Consider the following 17909-nt stretch of genomic DNA (forward strand, 5'->3'; position numbering starts at 1 on the left):
CCACATTTCATCAACTGATCAATACATAACCTTGTTTTATGTGTGTTTCTGTTTAATGATACCTTATTTAATATATATTGTTGATTCATTAATATAGAACTCAAAGCCAACAGCACTATAACTCATGTCTGAAGGAGGCTTATCTAACACACATATTTTCTCCATGAGGCATGTCACAGCTTGAGCTTAGGAACACCAGCCAGCACTTCAGCATTATGCTTGGGAGCCATTTTAAACAGTGAAATCACCAATAAAAATGTGAAAAACATGGCAGTAGGTAGACTACAAAAAGGACCCTAGTTTATGGTATGACAGCTGAAACAAGAAGGCTGAGTGTTGCCTTGTTCCACCTTAGGTGGGACCACAAGTGTCTGATGACTCAGAATTTTCCCTTCAATGCATATGTCTATGAAGGACCACAAAGGTGCAGCACGTATTGATTGGGGCGGGGGGGGAGGGGTTACAAATAAATTTTAGTGAGTAGGCAAATTTGCAAACATGGAATCTGCAAATAAAGAGGATTGACTATATATGTAACACAATGACTTTTCACAAAATGAAGGCATCCATGTAACAAGCACCCAAGTTAAATAAAATATTTCTAGCATCCCTTTGGGCCCTCTTCCAAGGGTAACTACTGTCCTGACTTCTAACATCGTAGATTAGTTTGTCTGGATTTTTTTTTCACATTATGTCAATGTAAGCATTTGTTATGTATTCTTGTGTCCAGCTTCTTTTTTCAATATTATATTATCTGTATTGTTATATATGATATATAATATATTCCATGAATTATATTCACCCATGTTGTTGTAGGTCATAATAGTACTGATCATTTTAAAACATTTTTGTTAGTCTATTTTATACAATTCATTTTCTCAGAAGTGAGTTTGTATTGCTATTGTTGCTTTTGTTGTCTTTCCTAGAATTATATTTCCTCATGTGTTTTAGACTTTCGATTTTTTAAAGTCATTTTAAGTGGAAAGTTCTCTGCTTCTTCATCTTTCCTTTACTTTCTTTTCTTATTTTTTAATTAAAACAATTTTTTTTGGAGTATAGTTGATTTCCAATGTTGTGTTACTTTCTGCTGCACAGCAAAGTGAATCAGTTATACATATACATATATCCGCTTTTTCCTTTACTTTCTAGTAGTGGAAGGGATGTGTTGCTGCCTTCCTCTAACCTCCCAGGCCCCAGTTCAGAACCAAGTCTTATAGGGGTGTTTCAGCGCCCCTCTTCTGCTGCAACGTTGGGGCTATCCCGTCACAGAGGCTGCAGGAGACTTGGCTCAGTTCCTGCTTGTGAGGTTGTGTCTGTTCAGCTGCCTCCTTAGGTTCCTATTAACCTGGAAACAATGATACCAAGCATCAGGGTGGCAGCCTTGTTAGGCCCCCTTCAAAGGAGGGGCACTGACTCCCACTCCTGGCTTCGTGCAGGGAACCTGACTCTATTCTGTGCCTTGTGTGGAGCTGTTTGGCTCCTGTTTCTCTGTTGGAATGAGTCTCCTGGACTGTCTGGGTCCAGACTTGGAGCCCAGCATGACCCTGGCTTCATCCTTACTCACTGTGGCAAATTTCTGGCCCCAGAGATGCTTGCCTTGTCTTTGATCCCAGTTATCTCTTTTTGGTTGTCTCTTCTTATATCTGACCTGTCATTGCTATGTGTCTGGAGATGGAAGAAGCTGTGGAGTAGTAACTTAACTATATACTATGGTGCCTGGAAGTCTGTATTGCTTTGTTTTACAAGGATAGAAAAGTCATTTTAAAAAATTTATTTATTTATTTATTTATTTTTGGCTGCATTGGGTCTTCTTTGCTGTGCGCAGGCTTTCTCTAGTTGCAGCGAGCAGGGGCTACTCTTTGTTGCGGTGCACGGGCTTCTCATTGTGGTGGCTTCTCTTGTTGCGGAGCACAGGCTCTAGGTGCACAGGCTCAGTAGTTGTGGCTCATGGGCTCTAGAGCAGAGGCTCAGTAGTTGTGGTGCACGGGTTTGTTGCTACGTGGCATGCGGGATCTTCCTGGATCAGGGCTCGAACCCGTGTCCCCTGCATTGGCAGGCAGATTCTTATCCACTGCACCACCAGGGAAGTCCCATGCAAAACCATTTTTATTCAGATAAATAAAGCACTGTTCAAGAGTCCCCACCCAGGTGGAACCAAACCAAATGTCCATCAAATGATGAATGGTAAACAAAATGTGGTATATCTATATAATGGAGTATTAGTCAACCATTAAAAAGAATGAAGTACCGATGATACATGCTATTTACATGGATGAATCTTGTAAACATTATGCTAAGCAAAAGAAGCCAAACATGAAAGGCTGTCTATTGTATGATTCCATTTATATGAAATATCCAGAACAGGAAAATCCATAGAGATGGAAAACAGACTAATGGCTTCCAGAAACTGGGGGAGGAGAAAATGGGGAATGATTGCTCCTGGGTATGCTGTTGCCATTTGGAGTGATAAAAATGTTCCAGAACTAGATAGTGCTGATGGTTTCACACCATTGTAAATGTCCTAAATGCCACTGATTGTACACTAAAATGGTTAAAATCATGAATTTTATGTTATGTGAATTTTACCACAAGACAAAAAAGAGTCTCCACCCTTCTGCACACCTTCCCTACTGCTCCGTTTTGAATGTATCACTTCTACTTTGCACCAACAAAATACCTGGTCTGTACCTTTAGTGAGCATCTTCCACATTACACTGCAAATTAGTTGTTTTTGTGTCTGTCCCTCTACCAGACTATAAGCATTTTCAAGAGAAGAGCTGTGTCCTATTCAGATTTGTTTCTCTGTTACCTTGCTTAGTGTCTGGCACAGAGTAAGCCCAACAAATGCTAGCTGAATAAAGGACTGAACAGATTAGCTGAACTCACATGACCAGTAAAAAAAAAAAAATCACTCTTTCTCCCGGTCTCTCAATTTATTGTTAGAATGATCCCCTGGGGAAAGGATTTTCATTTGGAAACATATTGTGATGCACTCAGGGCTGCAGTCTTCGGCATGAGAAAACAGTACAAGCAGCCCTGACCATTCCTTGGGGTCCCCCTAAAATTTTGACCTCCCAGCTTCTGCCAGTCCTAACCTACCATCTGCTGGAGGTGCAGTTGCAATGGCTGCAGGCTCAAATATTCAAAATATTCTCGACAACTAAGCTAAAAACTGCTTCTGCTGAGTCACCCTCCGGCACAAAGCGTTTTCTTTACAATGCTCTCATCTGTCCTCTGAGGCGTAAATTGTAAATATTGCAGCCTCACTCTCCAGAGGTGGGTTAAATGACTTCTCCTGGGTCAGGCAACAAATGATGGAATAAGTGATGCGTCAAATTGGAAGAGACTTCAAGGGGGTCTTCCTGTCTATGCTCTGATATTTGACTATATATTTGTAGGCTTCAGGGTTGTAAATTTCCTGAATATACAGCTCTGAGATTAAGATTTTGAGATACAAAAATTTCTTCCTCAGCTTTAGCTTCAGTTCTTTATGATATGAAGATGTTTCTTCTTGTTCCAACTTGTGTGGAGATAAAGATAGGAAAGGATTATTAACCACCTCCCCGTGTCAGCCCTTTATACCCTCAAAATGATTTTTAAGTTATCCATTTCACTCTTCCATTTTAAAATTTGCTATCTTTTTGTTAAAAATAATTGAGGACCTACCATGTGCCAGGAACTCTGGATTCCAACATAAGTACAATATAAGCCTTCCCCTGAAGGTATGAGTGCATGGTCTTTGGCGTTTGCTTAAAGCTCCTATTTCTGACTCTAATCCACCTTGGTAAAATGTGCCCCCAAATCTACCAGAAGGCAAACATTTTACTAGCTGATTAGTATTCTCTGTGTGTTTAACAAGTGGAAAAAGTCTGTATTAATCTCTCTTCATGTTGTGCCAGTGATCAGCAGCCTGTGGACAGGTTGGAATTGTCTGTGCTCAGTCACGTGGAAATCCCTTCAATTACCTGAAATGGAGCAGTTAGTTTTTGCCTGCGAAAGAAACAGAGCAGAAACTTGAAAATAATTGCTTTCTAGAAGTGAGTGTAGAGTTCCATGGAAACATCCCTTTCTTACACAGCATCCCCAGGTCTGACATCATGGAGACACCTCACCTGGCTTGACTTATGCAAACAGGGCTTTTCTGGGAAACCCCACAGCCGCCAGCAATGCCCTGCAGCTTCCAATCACTGTGTGGTCCCCAGAGCTGTTGCTGAGGGACATGGCAGGCGAAGTAAGGGTGCATATTTCTCTATCATCTAGGAGACCCAAGGAGACTGAAGCGATCATTTCCTTTGCTGATTCAGCATCCTAGGGAGAGGGGTTGGATGGGGTCCCTGGCCTGCTTTGAAAGAGACGTGTGAGGATTCCAAAACCAGCCCTGCAGCCTGCCTCCAACGATTATGCTGACTACTCATGAAACCAGCATCTCTGTCATTTGTGCCACCTGCAAAATAGAGTTACACAGTAAAAGGATTTGGGATCAAAAAATGTTCAGTGAAATAAATGACTGTTTTTTTATACTTTGGGGCTAGGTTTTAAAAAGCTGGTAACAGTCTCCTAAGAGGGGGATGGAGTAGCTCATAGTCACCTGTTATTCATTAGTCCTGATCACAAATGCTGTTGTTCTACTGCTGCTGGTCAGCAAGGCATTGGAGGGTCTGCTTTGGATGTGAGAGTGACTTTTCCCTCCTCTTACTGCCTTTTGTGCCATCTTCTTGCATGTGACTATATTATAGCTAAATGTATGAAGGCAGGGAACTGTCTGCCTTGTTTGTCCCTGTCTTAGTTTGGGTTCCCCCAGAAGCAGACCCTGAGACAAAAATTCAAGTGCACGTAATTTATTTGAGAAGAGATCTCAGGCAACGCTGGTAGGGGAAGGAGACAGGGAAGAGAAGTTAGCCAAAAAAGAATCATCACCAAGCAAGTTACATCATGGGTAACTAGAGCCTGATCCCACGGGTGAACTCTGGGGAATGGGGTATTACACAAATCTCAGAGTTGTCCACTTGAGAAGTGAGGAAATTGGGGAATATATATGCCAGTTTCCATCAGCCATTGGTTGAGGGCTGTTCCTGTGTAATATTAATTTTATATCCATATAAGAAAATGAACCTTAATTTTTACTTCACTTTATACAAACAATTTAACGCAAGGAGGATCATATGTAAAAGACAGAACTATAAAGTTTCTAGAAGAAAGCATACGAGAATATGTGTACAACCTTAGAGTATGCAGGGATTTCTTAGGTAGGACAAAAAAAGCACTTAAAAAACCCCTGAAAAATTAATAAATTGGACTTCATTCAGAATTAAATACTTCTGCTCTTTGGAAAACATTAAGGAAATGAAAAGGCAATAGAATGGGAGGAATATTTTCAATACATATATCTGACAAAAAACTTGTATTTAGAATATGTAAAGAACTCCTACAAATCAGTAATGGCAAAAGTTTTGAATAGATGCTTCATGAAATAAAATACACAAATGGCCAGTAAGCCATTTGAGATGGGGCTCAACATTATTCATTATCAGAGAAATGCAAATTAAAACCACAATGAGATACCACTATATATCCACTAGAGTTGCTAAAACTGAAAGGACTGGACAATGCAAATGTCAGCAAGGACAACTGGAACTCTCATATTTTGCTGGTGGGAATACAAAATGGTACAACCACTATGGAGAACTCTCTGGCAGTTTTTATAGGGTTAAACATATCTAGCTCTAGAAACTAGCAATTTCACTCAATAGTTATTGAAGATAAATGACAGCACATCTCTACAAATAAGACTGGTACAGAAAAATGTTCCTAACAGCTTAAAAAGCCAAACAAACAGAAAACAACTCAAATGCCCATCAACAGGTGAGGAACAAATCGTGATATAACCACACAATAGAATGCTTATTCATCACTAAAAAGGAATGAACTACTGGTACATACAACAACATGGATGAAGCTAAAAGACAAAATAACACTGAACAAAAGAAGCAGATATAAAAGAGCATATTCTGTATGGTTTTATATATATATTAAATCCAGAAACAGGAAAGTTAATCTACAGTGATTAAAATCAGACAAATGGTTAACCTTGGGAGTTGGAGACTGACTGGAAGGAGGCAATCCTAAGGGAACTTGGGGCTTTTGGAAATGTTCTGTATCTTGTTTGGATGGTGGTTACATGAATGTATATAGGTGTCAAAACTTGCCTAATCGAACATATAAGATCTGTGCTTTCTATTGTATAAAATTACACCTTAATATTACAGATTTCTCTTTAACAAAGAAAACACAATGGCCATTAAAAACATGGAGTAATTTGCTCAATGTTCTGTCTACCTCCCCGTCTCGCCCCAAGACACTAGATCATATGCTTCAGGAGGGCAGTAGCCACACCTGTTTTGTCATCTACTATATCCCCGGCACCTAGTACAGTGTCTGGGACCTCTTGAAAGCTCAAGTCACATTTGTTAATATCATAGGTTTTTAAGAGCCTCTGTGCACTGAGCTGTGGCTTTAATCTCCCTTTGCAGACATGATCTGTTCTTGGCAGACGTTGGTGGCCCCAGAAGCTTGAGCACTGTCTAGGAAGGGAGCTTGCAGGTGGGAGCCCAGCAGGACCCTGGGTGTCCTTGGGCACTGACAGGGTCCCAACTGTGAGCACCATCTGCTCCTGTGAAGGGTTCTGACAGCATCCGCAGCCCTGGATCTGGAAGGTGAGCGCCTCTGAGACCGAACGTCAGGCTCCCATTCCCATCCTCCTGCCTATAGGGAGCCCACGGAAAGTCACTTTAACCCTGCAAATAGAAAGTACCCACAGTGTACCGCTTTGTAATTTACCAAGAAATTTCCCACATATGATCTTATTTTATCCTCCCTAGGACCCTGTAAGGTGGGTATTTGCTAACCCTGTTTCACAGAGAAGTTAAGTGACATCCCAAGGTCACACAGCTGGCAAGTGCTGGAATTGGGATTCAAACCAAGTTTCTAACCATTTACTACTATATTAAATACAGTACTACTGTGTCATTTAAGGACCTTCAGAAGCCATTTCTAACATCTGACCCCTTCAAGCTCTACTGGACTAATGGAAAGATCACTAAAATATATCCCTTGTCTTGAATGCAATTTATTCTACATGTCCCTCAAAGATTAGTCTGCCTGGACCACCATTATGATAGTGTCACTCCCCTATGCCAATTTTCCATGCTCCTCACCATCTACCAAGTAAAACTCACTCTCCTTAGCTGCTGTTCAGTGCTCTTCTGCCTAACCCACCTTTGTAGCCTCATCTTCCTTAAAATCCCTTGCATTCTGGCTGGTTATGTCACTATCCTCATCTCTGCAACTTTGCTCCTCAACTTGCCCTCCATTTGGAATACCAATTTCTTCCATCTTCCCTTGGGATGCTTTTTCTCACCTTTCAAGTTAGGACTGAAATGTCACTGCCATTCCTGTTTGCGGACTTTTACCCTATCTGAATCCTTAGAGCACCTTTCACTTGGCATTAACTGTCAGGTAACATAGGTACCTCTCTTTGTCTTTTTTATTAGATCCTGAGGTCCTAGAAGGATAGATGCTGCCTTACCCATTTCCATAACCCCTGTGGTGACTAACATAGTTATATACTGTAGATATTTAATGGTGCTTTGTTGAGTGAATAAATTACCACTTCTCCAACCATTGTCTATACATTTAGTACCCTTTGAAATGCATGGTTTTAAAAATTGTTTACATTTTAACTCTATTAGTTTGGTTAACATAGCTTCCATCTTCCATACACAATGCTTCTGATTTGACACAAACTGGACAGATACCCAAATTCTTTGCAAGTGGGGTGGACACATGGAGAGATTGCAGAGTCCACAGTTCTACTCTGGCTGTGTAACCTTATACGAGTTGCTTCTACTATCAGGACATTATTTTGCCTCCATCTATTCAACGGGGGTAAAAATCTCTGTTTTGCTTCTTTAATTTACCACAAGGTTATTGAGAGGAGAAATGAAATAACAGGTGTAGAAGTGCTTTGTTGATTATAAATCACTCAGGCCTGTCACTGAGTTGCACCTGCTTTTGATTGAGGTACACCTTTCACTGTCGGCAACATCCCACCCATTCTCTACCTTCTTTAAAAGAGAACTTGCCCGTCTGGGGGGAATATGTCTAGTGGGCTGCAGGATGATGAGGAAATAACCCTACTTCCTGAATGGTGGGTGGAACTGGGGCTGTGCTGCGGTGGGGTTCAGGTGAGCAGCGCCACTGTCATCTGAAAGTCTTCTGTGAGGAAGGAAAACACACTTGTCCAGACAGCCTCGAAGAGCCGGGCTAGCCCCAGCACGTAGAAGTTACAGGGAGTCGGCCAGTTTTCCCAAAGGTCTCAGAGCAGCCGGACAATGACCTGGGCTGCCTGAGGGAAGGGGAGGGCCCGAACGAAGCAAAGGCAAGACCAACTACCATTTATAAGCGTCACAGTCCCACTTCAGGATGGAAGTCACCATCATCACTTTGTCCAGCACGACGAGAAGACGCCCAAGGCCCACAGCTACGACTTTAACCCCAAGAGCACCGCCCCCAACCTCTACTCCCCTCCAACTCTCCCACCCCGCTCCTCCTCACCCCGCTCCCCGTTCGAGTCTCCGGGGCCTGTCCATTGGCTTCCACTCTTGGGGAGGGTGGGCCTTGGGTCATCTCGCTTCCTGATTGGTTAGTTGAGCCGATTGGCAGGCACCAGCGAGCTGCGGCTGCGCTAGCCAGGGGGCCGAACATGGCGGAGGCGGGAAAAGAGCACGCGGGTTTCGGGCTCCCGGGAGGAGGTGCGGCACAGTGGCCTCTGCAGCGGTATGCCCGCTTCATGCCCTCGGGCACTGGAGAGCCACCTGGGCCTGGCCAGGAAGCTGGCACAGCCTCTTCCCCAACATGGAAGGTGAGGCCTGAGGGCGGGAAGGGCCGGGAGGCTCTCACCCACCGTGGGGAGGGAGGGGAGGCGGTGGCCTGGTACCTGAGTGCCATGCCCAGAGCCACGGCGACTGAAGGAGAGGACTGATAGGGGCGGTTAGCCGACAGCTAACGTAGGAAATACGTATAATGATTGGAACCCAGTGCATTCTCAAAATAATTATGCAAGGGAGTGGTAAACATTCATATATTCGACAGATATTTACTGAGCGTCAGTTATGTGTTAGATTTTATTCATTGTGCTCGGGGATGTATATCAGTGAGCAAGGTATAAATGATCCCTACCCTCGTTTGTTTTTAGTCTAGTGGAGGACATAGTATTTATGCGGATACTGTATAATTATGTAAACTAGTTTCACATCCCTTATGTGGAAGGGAGGGTTGAATAGTCTTTAATCAAGTTGTCTTTCTTCAGGCAGCCAAGCGTCACACAGAAGAAGGACTAAATTTGAATCCTAGCTTTGCCACTGAATTTCTGTGACCTTTGGTTAAGCTACTTATTCTCTCTGTACCTTATTTACCTTATCTTAAAATAGGGATAATAATAGTATCTACTTGGTAAGATTGTTATGAGCACTGATTAAGTTAATATATATAAATCACCTGAAACAGTGCCTCATATAAAGTTATGTAAGGGTTTACTGATATCATCCTTTTTTTTTTTTTTTTTTCTGTCCTGGTGATATGTTTTAATGCCATAGGTTGCTGGTCATTCAGTTCCTTTTGGTCTGGCTTGACTATTGGATGTGGACCCTGGGGTTTTGGATTGTGCATGTGTGTATATGTTGGTGTGGTTTGGGCAGCAGCGGGTAGGAGAAAAGTAAAAGAAAGAGAACAATTATTCCAGGCAGAGGATGCAACGTGTGCAGAGGCCCTGCACCCGGAAAACCTCAGCATGTGTAATGTGCAGACAGAAAGAGTAAGGCTGGTACTTAGAGAACAAGGAGACTGATAACATGGAATGAGGTTGTCTGGAGAGGTAGGCAGATGCCTTGTGAACAGTGTCCTAAAACCAATAGGAAGACACTGAAGGATTTTAAGTTGGAGCATTTTCATCTTTGAAAGTTCACTCTGGTTGAAGTGTGGAGACAGAATTGGAGAGGAATATGAGTGGAGTCAGGAAGATCCCATAGAATGCTTTTGCAGTGTGGCAGGCACGAGATGGTAATGACTTAGACGGGAGGGCAGGGGTGGGAGGATGGCAGTAGAGATGGGGAGACCGGGCATGTTAAAGCTATATTTTGGAGGCCAAAATGACAGGACTTGGAGATTGATTGGGTATAAGTGGTGAGAGTAAACAACTTTTGGGTTTCTGGCAGGATCAACTGGGTTGGGAAACATTGGAAGAGGAACAGTGAAGGAAAGATCCAAGACTTCAGTTTCAGATGTATTGGGTTTCAATGTGTTTATGCAGCATCCAAGTGGGGATATTGAATGGGTAGTTGGATATGCTGGTCTAGACTCAGAAGAAACATCTGGGCTGGAGATGTAAATGTGTCATCAACACGAAGGTGACATTTATAGTCATGAGATGATACGAGATTCCAGGACCAAGCCCCAAGGTAGGTCAGGAGGGGACCGACTTCCTAAAGAAGATTGGCAAGGGACAGAGAGTTGGGAGGCACCCAGGAGAAAGCAGGTCCATCAAAGCTACAAAAAGTTACTTCAAGAGGGAGAGAACAATTAACTTTGTTGAATAATGCCGCAGAGTGAAGGATAATGATGACTAAGGGGTATCCATTGGATTTAGCAACATGAAGTTCCTTAATGGTCTTTACCAAGAGAAGTTTCAGTGGAGTGAAGGGGGTGGAAGCTAGATAGGGGTGGGCTGAAGAGTGACTAGTAGGTGAGGAAGTGTGGCCAATGTGCGTGGACACGTCTTCTGAGAGACTTGGCTGTGAATGTGAGTAGAGATGGGGCATAATGAATTGTTCACCAAATCTAGACTATTAGAGCTAAGACCATTAAAAAAGGCATTAAATACTTAGTTGTACTCTTGTGGAACATGGTAACCTGAGAAATTGTATAGGCTGCAGATGCAAAATGGGGTGAATAAAGAGTTAAATCGAAGAATGACTAATCTATAATAGGATCTTGTAAAACAAACTGGGAACGTTTGAGGACATAATTAATTTTTGAAACTGCCCAACAGGTTCCTTGATACCTTCCCTTTCACCTCAGGCATCTTTGTTAGATGCATGGCCTCAGATGCAACTGGGTAACTATTAGATTCCTATATTGCAACCTAGAGGCCAGGGACATTGACCATCCTAAGGAACTGTTATTACTTTTTTCCCCTTTTCTTTGCAAAGCTCTTCATAATTGCTTATAAGGAGCGGCACTTCTCAACAGTTTTCTGATGTTTGGCATAAAGCCACAGCTACAGTGACAAGGGATGAGGTTTGGCTTTTGCAGTGCTTTTGAAAACTGAACATTTGTACCTTCCTTTGAATCTGTGCCGAACCATCCTACCTGCTGTGATCAGTTTCAGCCCAGGTCTGTCATTTGGGGAGGGAAAAACGGAAGAGAAAACAAGATTTGTTCTATTTTATGAGTTCTGTGACTATTGTGCAATAGTAGTGATAAAAGATGAGCCATCTAAAGAGCTTCACTAAGTCCCATGTGAATTTCTCATTTCAAAAATATGTGGTACCTGCAGTAAAAAAATATGTGTTAGGTAAAGCATAAAAATATATTATTGTGGAGAATAGAGTCATTCTGGGCTTTTTTTTCTCTAGGGGACTTTTAAGTTCAACCTTGAAATCTATTTTGAGTTTTTTCATTTTTTCCTGAAATTGTGGGGAGAATCTGATTTCCTGGTACTGTTCTATATAGTTGTTTAATTACAGAGAAGACTTTCATCACAGTGGCTACATGCTAAGGCAAAAATGTTGACTTAAGAGAAAAAATGAATAGTACAACAAGTCTAGTACTTCTAAGACTTGAAGTCCTAGTTGAGAGGTAAGGTCAAGTCTAAGACATCTTATATATAGACTAGGGAATGTATATATTGATTTATTTGTCTGAGTTGAATTATTATGAAAAGTTACTATCTGTAGATAAGTTAACCACAATTTGGAAGCAAATACATTTTTTGTAATACTGTAAGAAAAAAAAAGTGTGAAAAAAAATCAACAGTTTAGAACTGTGCTACTCAGATGTCAATGTGCGTGGAGATCGCTTGGGGATATTTTTGAAAAATGCAAATTCTGACTTAGTAGGTCTGGTATGGGCAGTGAAACTCTGTAGTTCTAACCAGCTTCCAGGTGATGCTGCTGCTGTTGGTCCAAGGACCAAACTTTGCGAGGCAAGAGTGTAGAAGATCTTGAATGAAATGGGCAGCCCTATAGTAAAATTAATAAAATGAATTTGTGGAGTCATGAGGTAAGGCAATCAGATTCATAATGAATATACAAACATTTTATTAATAGGGTTAATATTTAAACCGTCTGTCATTTAAGTGGAATGAGCAAATGAAATACATCTTGAACTTGATTTTAATTCCTTATATCTGTTAGCCCAGCCTTTCTGAAAGGATTATCATAATAACAGATTGGTCCATTTTATGTATTTTATGGCTGAATGTAATTTAGTTTACTAATTTGAGAATAATTTTGAAAGGTGATGTTAATTGCAGGTTGCTTTTATTTTATTTATTTTAAAAACGTCTTTATTGGAGTATAATAGCTTTACAGTAGTGTGTTAGTTTCTGCTGTATAACAAAGTGAATCAGCCATATATACATATATCCCCATATCTCCTCCCTCTTGCGTCTCCCTCCCACCCTCCCTATCCCACCCCTCTAGGTGGACACAGAGCACCGAGCTGATCTCCCTGTGCTATGCGGCTGCTTCCCACTAGCTATCTATTTTATGTTTGGTAGTGTATATATGTCCATGCCACTCTCTCACTTTGTCCCAGCTTACCCTTCCCCATCCCCATCCCTGTGTTGTCAAGTCCATTCTCAACATCTGCGTCTTTATTCCGGTCCTGCCCCTGGGTTCTTCAGAACTTTTTTTTTATTTTTTATTTTCCATATATATGTGTTAGCATATGGTATTTGTTTTTCTCTTTCTGACTTATTTCACTCTGTATGACAGACTCTAGGTCCATCTACCTCACTACAAATAACTCAGTTTTGTTTCTTTTTATGGCTGAGTAATATTCCACTGTATATATGTACCACATCTTCTTTATCCATTCATCTGTCAGTGGACACTTAGATTGCTTCCATGTCCTGGCTATTGTAAATAGAGCTGCAATGAACATTGTGGTACATGACTCTTTTTGAATTATGGTTTTCTCAGGGTATATGCCCAGTAGTGGGGTTGCTGGGTCGTATGGTAGTTCTATTTTTAGTTTTTTAAGGAACCTCCGTACTGTTCTCCATAGTGGCTGTATCAGTTTACATTCCCACCAACAGTGCAAGAGGGTTCCCTTTTCTTCACACCCTCTCCAGCATTTATTGTTTGTAGATTTTTTGATGATGGCCATTCTGACTGGTGTGAGGTGAAATTGTAGTTTTGATTTGCATTTCTCTAATGATTAGTGATGTTGAGCATCCTTTCATGTGTTTGTTGGCAGTCTGTATATTTTCTTTGGAGAAATGTTTATTTAGGTCTTCGGCCCATTTTTGGATTGGGTTGTTTGTTTTTTTGATATTGAGCTGCATGAGATGCTTGTATATTTTGGAGATTAATCCTTTGTCAGTTGCTTAATTTGCAAATATTTTCTCCCATTCTGAGGGTTGTCTTTTCGTCTTGTTTATGGCTTCCTTTGCTGTGCAAAAGCTTTTAAGTTTCATTAGGTCCCACTTGTTTATTTTTGTTTTTATTTCCATTTCTCTAGGAGGTGGGTCAAAAAGGATCTTGCTGTGATTTATGCCATAGAGTGTTCTGCCTATGTTTTCCTCTAAGAGTTTGATAGTGTCTGGCCTTACATTTAGGTCTTTAATCCATTTTGAGTTTATTTTTGTGTATGGTGTTAGCAGGTGTTCTAATTTCATTCTTTTACATGTACCTGTCCAGTTTTCCCAGCACGACTTATTGAAGAGGCTGTCTTTTCTCCATTCTTGCCTGCTTTATCAAAGATAAGGTGAACGTTTTTTGTGCATGGGTTTATCTCTGGGCTTTCTATCCTGTTCCATTGATCTATATTTCTGTTTTTGTGCCAGTACCATATTGTCTTGATTACTGTAGCTTTGTATTATAGTCTGAAGTCAGGGAGCCTGATTCCTCCAGCTCTGTTTTTCTTCCTCAGGATTGCTTTGGCTATTCGGGATCTTTTGTGTTTCTAAACAAATTGTGAAATTTTTTGTTCTAGTTCTGTGAAAAATACCATTGGTGGTTTAATAGGGATTGCATTGAATCTGTAGATTGCTTTGGGTAGTATAGTCATTTTCACAGTGTTGATTCTTCCAATCCAAGAACATGGTATATCTCTCTATCTGTTTGTATCATCTTTAGTTTCTTTCATCAGTGTCTTATAGTTTTCTGCATACAGGTCTTCTGTCTCCTTAGGTAGGTTTATTCCTAGGTATTTTATTCTTTTTGTTGCAGTGGTAAATGGGAGTGTTTCCTTAATTTCTCTTTCAGATTTTTCATCATTAGGAAAAATGATATTTAAGAATGCAGGAGATTTCTGTCCATTGATTTTGTATCCTGCTACTTTACCAAATTCATTGATTAGCTCTAGTAGCTTTCTGGTAGCATCTTTAGGATTCTCTATGTATAGTATCATGTCATCTGCAAACAGTGACAGCTTTACTTCTTCTTTTCCGATTTGGATTCCTTTTATTTCTTTTTATTCTCTGATTGCTGTGGCTAAAACTTCCAAAACTATGTTGAATAATAGTGGCGAGAGTGGACGACCTTGTCTTCTTCCTGACCTTGGAGGAAATGGTTTCAGTTTTTCACCATTGAGAACGATATTGGCTGTGAGTTTGTCATATATGGCCTTTATTATGTTGAGGTAAGTTCCCTCTATGCCTACTTTCTGGAGAGTTTTTATCATAAAAGGGTGTTGAATTTTGTCGAAAGCTTTTGCTGCATCTATTAAGATGATCATGGCTTTTCTCCTTCAATTTGTTAATATGGTTTATCACATTGATTGATTTGCATATGTTGAAGAATCCTTGCATTCCCGGGATAAACCCCCACTGGGTTTTATCCCAGGATAATTGATCATGGAGTATGATCCTTGATCATGGTGTATGATCCTTTTAATGTGTTGTTGGATCCTGTTTGCTAGTATTTTGTTGAGGATTTTTGCATCTATGTTCATCAGTGATATTGGCTTGTAGTTTTCTTTTCTTGTGACATCTTTGTCTGGTTTTGGTATCAGGGTGATGGTGGCCTCCTAGAATGAGTTTGGGAGTATTCCTCCCTCCACTATATTTTGGAAGAGTTTGAGAAGGATAGGTGTTAGCTCTTCTGTAAATGTTTGATAGAATTTGCCCGTGAAGGCATCTGGTCCTGGGCTTTTGTTTGTTGGAAGATTTTTAATCACAGTCTTAATTTCAGTGCTTGTGATTGGTCTGTTTATATTTTCTGTTTCTTCCTGGTTCAGTCTCAGAAGGTTGTGCTTTTCTAAGAATTTGTCCATTTCTTCCAGGTTGTCCATTTTATTGGCATATAGTTGCTTGTAGTAATCTCTCATGATCCTTTGTGTTTCTGCAGTGTCAGTTGTTACTTCTCCTTTTTCACTTCTAATTCTGCTGATTTGAGTCTTCTCCCTTTTTTTCTTGATGAGTCTGGCTAATGGTTTATCAATTTTGTTTCTCTTCTGAAAGAACCAGCTTTTAGTTTTATTGATCTTTGCTGTTGTTTTCCTTCATTTCTTTTTCACTTATTTCTGATCTGATCTTTATGATTTCTTTCCTTCTGCTAACTTTGGGGTCTTTTTGTTCTTCTTTCTCTAATTGCTTTAGGTGTAAGGTTAGGTTGTTTATTTGAGATGTTTGTTTCTTGAGGTAGGATTGTATTGCTATCAACTTCCCTCTTAGAACTGCTTTTGCTGCACTGCATAGGTTCTGTGTTGTGTTTTCATTGTCATTTGTTTCCAAGTATTTTTTGATTTTCTCTTTGAGTTCTTCAGTGATCTCTTGGTTATTTAGTAGTGTATTGTTTAGCCTCCGTGTGTTTGTATTTTTTACAGACTTTTTCATGTAATTGATATCTAGTCTCACAGCATTGTGGTCAGAAAAGATACTTGATACGATTTCAGTTTTCTTAAATTTACCAAGGCTTGATTTGTGACCCAAGATATGATCTATCCTGGAGAATGTTCCATGAGCACTGAGAAGAAAGTATAATTTGCTGTTTTGGGATGGAATGTCCTATAAATATCAATTAAGTCCATCTTGTTTAATGTATCATTTAAAGCTTGTGTTTCCTTATTTATTTTCATTTTGGATGATCTGTCCATTGGTGAAAGTGGGGTGTTAAAGTCTCCTACTATTATTGTGTTACTGTCAGCTCCCCCTTTTATGGCATTTGCCTTATGTATTGAGGTGCTCCTTTGTTGGGTACATAAATATTTACAATTGTAATATCTTTTTCTTGGATTGATCCCTTGATCATTATGTAGTGTCCTCCTTTGTCTCTTGTAGTAGTGTTTAATTTAAAGTCTATTTTGTCTGACATGAGAATTGCTACTCCAGCTTTCTTTTGATTTCCATTTGCATGGAATATCTTTTTCCATCCTCTCCCTTTCAGTCTGTATGTGTCCCTAGGTCTGAAGTGGGTCTCTTGTAGACAGCATATATACGGGTCTTATTTTTGTATCCATTCAGCCAGTCTGTGTCTTTTGGTTGGAGCATTTAATCCATTTACATTTAAGGTAGTTATTGATATGTATGTTCCTATTACCATTTTCTTAATTGTTTTGGGTTTGTTATTGTAAGTCTTTTCCTTGTCTTGTGTTTCCTGCCTAGAGAAGTTCCTTTAGCATTTGTTGTAGAGCTGGTTTGGTGGTGCTGAATTCTCTTAGCTTTTGCTTGTCTGTAAAGGTTTTAATTTCTCCGTTGAATCTGAATGAGATCCTTGCTGGGTAGAATAATATTGGCTTGCAAAGTTTCTGCTGAAAGATCAGCTGTTAACCTTATGGGAATTCCCTTGTATGTTAATTGTTGCTTTTCCCTTGTTGCTTTTAATATTTTTTCTTTGTATTTAATTTTTGATAGTTTGATTAATTTGTGTCTTGATGTGTTTCTCCTTGGATTTATCCTGTATGGGACTCTGTGCGCTTCCTGGACGTGATTGACTATTTCCTTACCCATTTTAGGGAAGTTTTCAACTATAATCTCTTCAAATATTTTCTGAGTCCCTTTTTTTTCTCTTCTTCTGGGACCCCTATAATTGGAATGTTGGTGTGTTTAATGTTGTCCCAGAGGTCTCTGAGATTGTCCTCAATTCTTTTCATTCTTTTTTCTTTATTCTGCTCTATGGTAGTTATTTCCACTATTTTATCTTTCAGGTCACTTATCCGTTCTTCTGCCTCAGTTATTCTGCTACTGATTCCTTCTAGAGAATTTTTAATTTCATTTATTGTGTTGTTCATCATAGTTTGTTTGCTCTTTGGTTCTTCTAGGTCCTTGTTAAACGTTTCTTGTATTTTCTCCATTCTATTTCCAAGATTTTGGATCATCTTTACTATCATTACTCTGAATTCTTTTTCAGGTAGACTGCCTATTTACTCTTCATTTTTTTGGTCTGGTGGGTTTTTACGTTGCTCCTTCATCTGCTGTGTGTTTCTGTGTCTTCTCATTTTGCTTAACTTACTATGTTTGGGGTCTCCTTTTTGCAGGCGGAAGGTTTGTAGTTCCCGTTGTTTTTGTTGTCTGCTCCCAGTGTGTAAGGTTGGTTCAGTGGGTTGTGTAGGCTTCCTGGTGGAGGGGACTGGCGCCTGTGTTCTGGTGGATGAGTCTGGATCTTGCCTTTCTGGTGGAAAGGACCATG

The 17909-nt window shown here is 40.3% G+C and overlaps 1 protein-coding gene across 2 annotated transcripts in view; it reads left to right on the forward strand.

The window, feature by feature from the left end:
• Positions 1–8758: 8758 nt before the first annotated feature.
• Positions 8759–17909, forward strand: part of REC114 (REC114 meiotic recombination protein) — a 97425-nt gene continuing 88274 nt past the window's right edge. The window contains exon 1 of one of the 2 annotated variants that reach the window (XM_029237249.1): positions 8759–8920. In XM_029237249.1, the coding sequence (XP_029093082.1) occupies positions 8762–8920 (159 nt within the window). In that variant the 5' untranslated portion in view covers positions 8759–8761. The remainder of the gene's footprint in view (positions 8921–17909) is intronic. The other variant, XM_029237248.1, reaches the window with a different exon arrangement.

This window comes from Monodon monoceros, unplaced genomic scaffold (assembly GCF_005190385.1).
Source record: "Monodon monoceros isolate NGI ecotype Baffin Bay Population unplaced genomic scaffold, NGI_Narwhal_1 Super_Scaffold_21, whole genome shotgun sequence".
Lineage (NCBI taxonomy): Eukaryota > Metazoa > Chordata > Mammalia > Artiodactyla > Monodontidae > Monodon > Monodon monoceros.